General features: G+C 26.3%; 1 protein-coding gene across 2 annotated transcripts in view; it reads right to left on the bottom strand.

The window, feature by feature from the left end:
* Nucleotides 1-326: 326 nt before the first annotated feature.
* LOC100575494 (ankyrin repeat and SAM domain-containing protein 3-like) overlaps nt 327-11,261 on the bottom strand; it is a 24,777-nt gene continuing 13,842 nt past the window's right edge. The window contains exons 3-6 of one of the 2 annotated variants that reach the window (XM_029486990.1): nt 7,537-7,655; nt 4,938-5,107; nt 4,708-4,830; nt 327-659 (exon numbers count right to left, since the gene is read on the bottom strand). In XM_029486990.1, the coding sequence (XP_029342850.1) occupies nt 634-659; nt 4,708-4,830; nt 4,938-5,107; nt 7,537-7,655 (438 nt within the window). In that variant the 3' untranslated portion in view covers nt 327-633. Of the gene's footprint in view, nt 660-4,700; nt 4,831-4,937; nt 5,108-7,536; nt 7,656-11,261 lie in introns of both variants that reach the window. The other variant, XM_029486989.1, reaches the window with a different exon arrangement.

The raw sequence follows: 11,261 nt of genomic DNA, 5'->3' as shown, positions 1-11,261 counted from the left end.
TTAGGTCAATGTTTTTGAAATTTTCCTATGAAAATTTGAGAAATAATATGTCTAAGAGAGGCCAAGGCCTTGATTCACTACCTATGAGGAGTGAAAACTCATATACAACCTGGTAGCGTTAATTTTTTAGACTCAAATATTACATATCATGACTAAAAAACCAAATTTTTTTAAATGAACTTGTAGCTTAAAATGTAGAATTTTAAGTACGTATCAATAATGATGTTTATACATAATTTAACAGTAGGTAGGTATGTAAATATACCAGCCTATTGATTTTAACATTTGAAGACATAAATAAAAAAAATAATACAGTATCGTATAAAATTAATATATTTCTCACTTAACTCAAAATTCCAAATGTATTAGGTAATAGGTACTATGTAAAAATAAATGTTTAAGTTATAAATTATAATATTTAAAAATAAAAAGGGTAAATATAAGTAGTGTTGTTATAGTAAAGTTATGTTAATTAATAAAATTCAAATAAAAATCATAAATATATATAAGTAAAAAGTATAAAAGTACATCAATACAATAAAGGTTAATATAAAATAAAAAGTCTATACAATTTTTAACCCCTCGAGTGTTCTTGTGGTGTTCTTAATTCATTTAATTTGTCAATAGTCATTATTAATTTTCTCCTTGGACCAAATAAACTATAAAAATTTAAAGAATTAGGTAAATATGATTATCTAAGATCAATACATCGAGTTATTATTCTAATGTAATTATAATTTATAAATAACAATATAATTTAAATTTTAGATTACAATAAATCAATTTCAGTAGGTGCGTAAAACATGTTCGAAAAAAACACTGCTAATTGATTTAATTTGTTTATTTTTAATCAATTAGCAGTGGTTTTTTTTAAATATCATGTAGGAATGGAAATGCCAGTCTTGTTGGTTGTTATGAATAATTTTTAATTGTATTCAGAATACGTATTTAATACCTTGGTGTTAATTGTATTTGAAATACGTATTCCGGTATTCGAATACTGTCTTTCAAGAGTATTGGAATATAAATATTAAATACAAATACATTTTAAAAGTAAGTATTCAAAATAATTTATGCGTACTTTTCTGTAGAACCAATATTAAACTATTTGTACGCGTTTATTACAAATGTATATTTAAATAAAATACTTATAATTATTAATAAATATATATTTTTTTTTTTATTTAACAAAATAGTATATTACAACCTGTAATATTTTATATACAATAAGTAAATTTGGTAAAATAAGATTAAAAACATGACAATATTGAGAAGCTTATAGTTTTGAATTAATACCGGTCGGGATTTAAGAGATCCCGAGATCAATGTCTTTTTTATCGACAGGGGGGTATTTGGAATAGATTCACTGGCAATGGCGCCGAAGTTTTTAAAATGTGGTCGGGCAATTTTAAAACTTCCCAGCCTCAATATCTTAATTATTTAATAAAGAGGTACCCTAATATACATTTATTCATAATCATGGTTTAAATATACTCATGCTCATATTAAAGTTATGAAATAAATAAAATATGGCCGGCCGGCCACATTTTTTAAAAAAGAGGTCGGGCCACGGCTCGATGTCACCATGGACTTCGGCGCCACTGTTCACTGGATAGATTAGATACTAGTGGATTTATGTGGTTGAATGATTTAGTGTAGAATATTTTATAATAGTTTTTGGCTGTAATAGAGACATTTTTAGGTCTTTGTGTAGTGAAATGTTTGCGACGTATCACGTACCATGGCCCATGGTGCAGATATTATTTGGCGAAGAGTTATTGACCGGAAGGCCTGGATGGTAAGTGGCACATCCCCACATGTGGATGCCATAGACTCAAATGGTGTTTAGCATTGATTTGTATAGGTATTAGTAGTTTGTTGTTGCTTGGACTTGAGATAGGGCGTAATAGACGAAGTCTAGTGTTAAGAGGACGCTATACCCGCATGTGGTGTCTCCGCCTTACAAATGAACGACATAGCAAAAACTGTTTTGTGCGGAAAGAACCGAGAAGGCTACAGTCATAACTAAGAAACGAGATTTTCACTACATAAAAAGAAGAATTTTGGCTGTGCAACGTTGTTTTTATTTTTTGGATATCACTTATATGAAAAAAGTTCTTACTGTATCAAAAACCGTTATTGTTTGTGTTATTCAAACTTGAAAAACTTTTTTCATATAAATGATATCAAAAAAATAAAAACAACGTTGCATCTTAAAAATTCTTAGAATAATTATAATACATTAATACCAATTTTTAAAATAATTGTAATATAGGACGTACCGTATAGCTATATATATACGCTGAGGCGGGCCGAGCAATAGTTGCGCTCCTGGCAAGATGACTATTTTGCGCCCCCTCCCCCGGCCGCCCCACCTTATCCTCAACAATTTGTTGACTTTGCAGTTTGCGATCATGGCAGGCGCCACCTTGTCAGCAGGCCCTTAGCCCGGTTCTGTATATACGAAACAAAAATGCTGTTCGTAGAAATACGATGGTAAAAAGAAAAAAGTATTTAGTATTGTGGAATAAAATACTAAGTAAAAACTATTTTGAAATACCAAAAAAGTATTTTATCAAGTATGTAATTAACAAGACTGGTCGAAATATTCTACAATCCACACCGATCTCTGTTTTTCAATATTTTATTCTCAAACTTTGTAATATGTCTAAAAAAATACAAGATGAAAAGCATTTTTTTACAATTTTTTTAATACAATTATTTGAAATAAAATACAAAATCAGAGATCGATGTAGGCGGTATGAAGTCTTCTTCTTTCAGATAAAAAATAGTCTTCAAAATTCGACAATTCTACAAAGCTTGTAGTAAGTTATTCCCGTAAAGTCATTTTTTTCGATATAATACACCCTATCAACCCCCTCCCTAAAAAGGTATTGGGTTGTAGATTAATGAAAAGTCATATAATTAAGATGGCAACTAAAATATAAAATTTAATTTTTAAATTTTATAGAGTTGTGGAAAATTTGAAAAACTTTTACTGGGACCCTTATAAGGACCCTTATCATATGGAATAACTATATATTCGAAAACATAAATTGAATTATGAATATGTATTATACATATAACTTCATAAGCATAACTCAACATTTAAATTATAGTTAAGTATTATTCCAATTTGAAAAAATGGCAAGTTATTAATTCTAAAAATGTTAATATTGTTCTTTAATTTATAATCAAGGAAAGGAATGCGCACACTTTTCTCTTATTATACATCAAATTCCTTCGTTTTATCGATATTTTAAAGTTAGGTACCTTTATAATATATATAGTATGTAATATTATGTATTTGTATTACATTGGTAGTTACTAGTAATGGTAGGTAAAAGGTGTACACTCTAGCATAGGCGCAAATATGAGGTGGGCTTTAGGGGCTAAGCCTCCAAAAATGTCCATAGCCCCCCCAAACATTTCCTAAATTTTGTTTTAAGCTTATTCAATATTATCAAAGTAAGTAATTATCTTTAGCCCCCCCCCCCAAATCCCAAATACTATTTGTGTCCAATGCCCATGCCATCCGAGCTCTAACGATACAGTAAAATATAGTTTTATGCCTATTGTTTATTAATTATTACTACTAAAATAGATACAATATTAATAATTAAAGTAAGGTAACCTATATTTTAGCATGAAAATATCATCTTTCATAGAAACAAAATTAACTTAGACTTTTGTTAATAAAATTATTATTATTTTTGCTTATTAGTGTACCTACATCATAAATAATTTTTAAAATAAATAAAAAAATTGTTATTTAAAATGTCTATAAGTAAATCAAAACATATCAAAATATTTCAAAAATTGTATCATGTATAGAAGATGATAAAATAAACATTTGATAAAAATGTTAAATACATACCAACGTTTAATCGTTTTTGAATAGAACAAAATAATAAAATCGTTGTATGTTAACTTACGGGTGAATGTTTAACTTTAAACGCTCGTAAAAAATTAATTCGACTATCCAGTAAAAAAAATTTTATGAATTTCTAACTCAAAATAATTTGCCATTTTTCATGATTTTAATGACATTTGTAAGAATTTTAACTTTAGACGTTCATAAAAAATTACTGTGGATTTACGCTCAACTATTTTTAATTTCTACTAACGACAATTTATGAGGACCGTCGTATTACATATGAAAGTTTTTCGTCAAAATAAAAACATTTTTAATCGACAATAATTTTAAAAAAACTAATAGGTTAAACTTAAAATTTTCTTATGCCTATAAAGAGCTAAAAAAGAATCTCATTATTTCGAAAATTTGATGGTGCGTAGACATCGCTAATACAAATATTCTGTAAAAATTTCATGCTTCTAATTTTACAAAGAAATTAAAATTACACATAGGTTGGTACGTCACAAAATATATAGATAATATTATATAATATTTATATTAATACAGAAGTACCTACAGTATTACATTTATTATTTTTAGAAAAATATATTTACATTAATACTAATAAAAAAATGTCTTAATTATTCTTATTTATATTTTACATAGACATAATGTATTCATGTGGGTGGAATGAGGAATTTTCACAAGAAAATTAATTTAAAAATTATTTATGTAGGTTTTAACTCTTAATATGGTTAATATTGTCCTCAACCATAGGCACTCTAATAAAAAATAAAAATAATCATAATTTAAAACTAATAATTGTGTATAATTATATACTAACTGTATACCGATATCTTTCAAGTCTTGCTCAGATAACTTCAAGAAATCATTATACCGGATGTTTCGTTTGTCGAACACCGGCCAATATTTTTCCAGTGACAACTGTTTTAATAGTTTTTCCACGTTATAATCTATAATAATATACGTTCATAAATGATTGCAGAATGTTTAATTATAAAATAAACAATGTAGTGTGTTTGTAATAAGAAATACGTTCATTAAGTGAAATGAAACACACCTAAACGTTCGTCGCTTTGAGGATTTTTTCTGGCATTTTCCAATTTTTCTGACCACGTAGTATTCAACACGTTTTTTTCGTGTCTATTTCCATACTCATACAATAATTTCATAACTCTCTGGAATCCTTTAGAGATAGCTGTCATAGTCATAGTCTTACCAAAGTTATCACTATAAAAACAAGTAATAGATGTATTTTAAAATCTAAGGATAGATACCTACTTAATATTTTAATTGAAGAGTTTTCCTGACTCTTATCGATGTAATGTGTACCTATTTTTTATTGGTCAGGTATGTGTTTATAAAGTTAAAGTTGGTACAAATATAAATATAATAATAGGTTATACATTAATAATATTTTTATAACTATGTATTTATTGGCTATAATAGACAATAGTTTGATATAAATATATAAGAAGTCAAAACATTGAAAATATATTGTAAATTGTATTACATTATTCTATTGAGAATTGACTATATTTATAATATAGTAATAATATATTATAATCACGCATCAACATTTAGACAGTAATAAAAGGTGTTATAAAAGTTAAAACATCTTATCTACCTACATAAGATTTATCGTAAATTTGTTAAAAATTTCACCCAAAATTTTAATAAGCAATATTTCAATTTAAGTTTTAGTAAGTACCTATGTAAATATTAAACGCTGATTTAAAAAAAACATTTTATATTCAATTAATTTCCTGAAACCATTTAGAATTCTTTCAAAAACACACACAATGTAAGGAAATATGAATATCACAATATTATTTTTATTTCTAACTTTGAATAGTTAAACCTTAAATAACTCCTGTCATTATTTATACAATATATTATATGTATTACCTACCTATAAAAGTAAAAAAACAAAACAGGCAGTTATATATAATGTACCCAAATATATAAATTATTGAAAATCCATTTTTATTCTTAGGATTAAAATTCTGATGACATAATTATCTTTTTATATCATTATAAACATATTTTATAGCTTTCCTGGTAGATGTGAGAGATGCTTTTGGGTTATAAACTACAGTGATAGTCTTAACTGTCAGTATATAGGTTTATTTTATATAATATGATACTGTATATAATATACAAGTACTGGTTAATTTTCTATACTTTTATTTAAATATATTATGATAGTTAGTATAATATTTAATGTTTTCACTTTTAAATTAATTAATTCTAGTTCAGGGTGGTATCTCTAATTAATTAGAACTTTGAAATAAGTAGGTAGTTAAGTTATTCGGGTAATAAGCTTTCAAGTCAAATAAGCAATTTTGATCAGTATAACTTACACCTAAATCTTATTATGTAGGTAGGTACCTACCTATTTATATGCTAATTTCATTAATTAATACTAATATAGGTACATAATGCGGTGTTGTAAAAATAATTAGGTGAGACAAATATGATCTTGTTAATTTTAGATGGAATATTGTCATATGTGTAAAGTGTAGACGTGTATTCAAGTATTAGTTTTAAATATTAAATAAGTTTTAATGTTCAAGCCAGTACTCAAGTGTTTTTTTATTATAAATTAAGTACCTATCACTACCTAACTATTATATGGAGACCAGGGTAAAGCGGATAGCTGGGCAAAGTGAATAATGTCAATAACTTTTTGAATATTGGTGATTAAATAATAATGAGCCTATAAGTTTGCATCAATATGTATCTTATTTGCTGAGATGATGATTTAGTTTCATTAACTAGATTACATTCACCATAAAAGCGTTTGTACGAAAATAGTTAAATTTCTTAAAAAAATACATGATAAGAATTTAAGGTTTTTTAAATAATATTTATTAATTAACTTTTTCAAACTTAGTTTATTATGTTCATAATTATATTAAGTTTATATAGTTATTAAACACAAGTTCCTAAATCACGTATACTTAAAAAAATAATGTTTATTTAAGAAAATATCAATCTGGGCAAAGTGGAAATATCATCTTTTTATGAAATATTTTATTTTTATTTGATGAAGAATATCTAAAAAAGAATATCATATTTCGTGTTTATATTATAATATGAAAAGATAATTTTTTATTCTGTTTTTATTTTACTAAGAAAAATTTTATATTTTATGTTTTTTTATGATTATAAAAAATTAAATATAATATTTAAAAATGTTATTTTTTTACTGTGAGTAAATTTATGTGTTCGCATTCATATTATACAATTATTAAATGGAGTAGGTAACATAAATTATTTATTTATCTCATTGTTTACCACTTTGCCCAGCATATGTTTTCAAAATGAATAAGATTCCATTTTTAAAAATTTTTCATTTTTTTATTAATTGAATGCTTATTAAATTTTTTGAATGATTAAATAACGAATTTGAGAAATCAATTTATGATTATATTAAAAAATAGTTCTTAAAATAATAGTTTGGACACCATTTTTTGACACATTAAGTTAACCTATGCGCTTTGCCCTGGTCTCCCCTACCTACATAAAAACTATTCATATACCTAATCTTCTGACTAAAAACATGTTAAAGTGTAGATTTATCATTATAGGTATACACTATATACATAATAAACTGCAGTGCATTTTGCGTTCAACAATAAAAAAAATCTACTAACATTACGTTACAATTGGCTTGTTTTTCAATAAAATACTCCAATATTTCTTCTTGATTGTATAATACCGCATAAAACATTGCAGATCTGCCTAGTTTATCAGGTATCTCCAAAATGTCAACCTAAAAAATACGTTTAATTAATATTCGTATTATATGCCATTTTAATTCTAAGAATATTTCGATCATGTCCATTGGTTCAATCGAAATAGTCGGCGTTTAGTGGTATATATTTTACAGTGGCTACAAAGATAACATGCCACACTATCTATAGGTACACTCATTAGTTTGGAGTCTTTAGAATGCAAGGCAATACTTAACGATGCAATTACACCAGTTTGCAGCGTCCGTTCAATTATCGATGGCAAAAATGTGACTGTGGGTAAATTTGTCTTTCGGTACCAGCGCTTGTATATTGTCCACCTCAAATACTACATGCCGATGTTAAAAAAATCAACTCAATTGTTGAATCATTAGAAGTTATAACCTGTTAATCCCCACTCCAAGTCTTAAAAAAAATATATGAAATCAATGCATGCACTACTGGTTCCTGGAGATGACCATTATAAACGGCGGTGGCTCGTTGGATCATCTAACAAATATATAGATGTTTGTCACGAAGGAAGAATATCGCGAGAGTAGCCAGAGTAGGTGTGAGTAGATAGTAAACCTATATTGAGTGGGAAAATAGTTTCGTAAAGACGAGTGGCCTCAATATTGACAAGGGTTTCACTAAAAATAGATATAAATAATAAATATTTGCAAAAGAATGCCGATCGAATAAGATATATGACTTATAATAGTATAATGAGTCTATAGAGGTTGGCGACTAACAAAGGTAGAACTGACAAAACGCAATAGACATGTGTGTAGTGTTAAATGTGAAAGCAATCGGTGATCGCAATTTGAATGCATTTTTTATCTTATAGGTACTTATGAAATAGTTTACATAAAACCTTACCCGCTATAAAAGAAACATACATATTTTAGTAGAATACCAATAGAACATAATATACCTAAATAATATAATCATTATTTTAGATATATTTTTACTAAAGAGTAAAGACTACATAACTTACTAAGTACCTACCTCTACATATATTATGTCTTAATCGATTTAATGAATATATTTTTGAACACATCTATTGTTTTCGTATCGTTTTAACAAATTAGTAAATTTAACAGTTTTTAAACAGTTATAACTATGTGTATAATATGTATAATACCTACAGAAGTATAGTAATTATAATTAGTACCTTTTGTAAAATAATTATTTTTTCATAAATTACAGTTCATTTGAAAGAAAATAATTAAATTAAATGTTATTACTTATTTTATACATAGCCTTTCTGGAAAGAAATTTGGGCCGAAATCATCATATTAGCTGCTTGTTTGAAAAGACCGGAGAACATGCGCTGCTGCAGGTTGGTACCGAGTGTAGGCTATATTGTAATCGAATATTCCGGTAGCCGGTAGGCAGCAATCACGGATGTGTTAAACGAGTAACTACATAGGTAAATAGTTTATTTCATCTTCTTTCACAAAAACAATATTTTTATTCTATTTATTTTAATTAATATGTTATGGTAAATTTAATCTAACTAGTGGTTAAAATATTGGCGTGATTGTTCAAAATTGTATTAATAAGTATAATTGTATATTTGGAAATTTCGATTAATTACCCATCATTAAAAAAATGTGACTGCAACAAAAATAAAAACATATGAATACTTGCGTATACCTCTACTAATGATTCGTCTACATACTAATATATAATATTGTTATAATCTAAAAGAGCTATTAAAAATTGTCTATAAATTTATTATAGACCTAATTTGTACCACTATTGTTAGGTCCAGTGATGTAGTCCTAAAAATCTTTATAGGTACACGCCTTATCATTGTAAAAAATAACTTGGGGGCTACGCCTAACCTGCGTACCAGGATTTTCGTTAAGGGTACACGCTTAAATATAAAAGTAGGAGGTACATGCCGTGTACTCGCGGTACCCTCCACTACACCACTGTAGTCAGCTCAAAATATTTGTACAACACTAAAACTACCTATCTGTTTATGATGAAATTTAAATTAACCATACATTATTCACTAAAAATACAACGTTTAATATTGATGGTTCTTGAAAATAGTTTTTTTTAAATTATTTATTCTAATCTTATACTTTCGTGTAATTCTTATAATAAAAAATGCATTAAGGATTTTTTAAATGCAATTTTAATCAATCGATCAATCGATAATCAGATAAGCTTACATATTATTTTATTACTACCTTGAGACAACACAACATAACGTCGTTGGACCCCGGAGGGCGACTAATGAATATGACTTGTATAGTGACTATATAGTCAAGACGCATGATACAAATTATCATATTATTTCTCATTATCTACTATCTAGTATACAGTGCTATGTAATTTTGGTTGCCTATATTTATGATTATTAGGAGAAATTAAGATTGTAATAAATGAAAATAATAGATGGTTTATTATATTTTAAAATATGCCTTAAACATATATTTTAAAAATATAATTCATTGTTAGTTTTAGTAAAATGTTATAAAGTTATAAGCCATTTTATCTTATAATAGGTATTGTACAATTAACTATTAGGAACTCTGTAGAAGTAAGACATTTTTTTTATAATGGTGTATTACAGTATTCTTTTATTTTTTATTAGAGGCTATTATTATTATACATTTTGACAGATTTTATTTTGTTGAGATTTTGAGTTTATGCTATCTGTTGGAATAGATTTAAAATATTTTTTTTACAATAATACCTACACTGATTAGCTAGATAACAAATAGAATATTATGTACCAAGTTCAATTGTGATTATGACTCATAACCATAGTTTTTATACGTTTTTACTCCTCCAACTTCCAATAATCTTTTAAATAATAAGATTTATCAAACAAGTTATTTATCCATGTTAATTGTAAATACTAAATATTTCAATGTAATAATTGTTCAATTTTTCGCTCTGTCAAAAAGCTTGAACATTTAAAGCAAGGTTCCTCATGAGTTGTTATTACTGAAATTAAAAAATAATTTGATCGTAAATTCACAGTAGTTTAATGAGCATTTGACGTTAGAATTTACATGTCATTGGATATTATTCACCCGTAAAATAACTATTTTTCCTCAGTCCTCAAACAATAAATTGACTAATTTTATTGTTATTTGAAAAAAAAATTACTGTAGATACTTGTAATAATATTTTCACCAAATGTCTATAAAAATATATTCTATGCATGGTATATATTTCTAAATATTTTAACTCTTTTTGAGCTATTTATAGATGCTTCACATATTCGATTTATTTTTAATTTTAGGTCAATAAATATCGATAAAAATTGTTTCGCTCGGTCAAAAAAATTGAACATTTAATACAAGGTTCCTTGTTAGTTTTCAATATAGCTATTTAAAAATATTACAAATCTGTATATGTGCAAGTTTTTGAAGCATTTGAAGTTCAAATTTTGACAAAATCACCAACATTTACAAATTAGTTGTTGTAAAAAATGTATAAAATGTTCAATTTATATAGCTACGGCTTGAAAATATAATAAAAGGTTTTTCATAATAGTTAGTTCATACTAGCTCAAAAAAATGAATATTAACACTATAATATTATATTCAATATTTTCAACAAAATTAAATCAATCTACCTATAATATTAATAGTAAAATAATTACTAATGGGAGGGACGGA

Source organism: Acyrthosiphon pisum, chromosome A1 (genome assembly GCF_005508785.2).
Source record: "Acyrthosiphon pisum isolate AL4f chromosome A1, pea_aphid_22Mar2018_4r6ur, whole genome shotgun sequence".
Taxonomy (NCBI): Eukaryota; Metazoa; Arthropoda; class Insecta; order Hemiptera; family Aphididae; genus Acyrthosiphon; species Acyrthosiphon pisum.
Note: the sequence above shows the minus strand (reverse complement) of the source record. Positions and strands in the feature narration are given on the sequence as shown.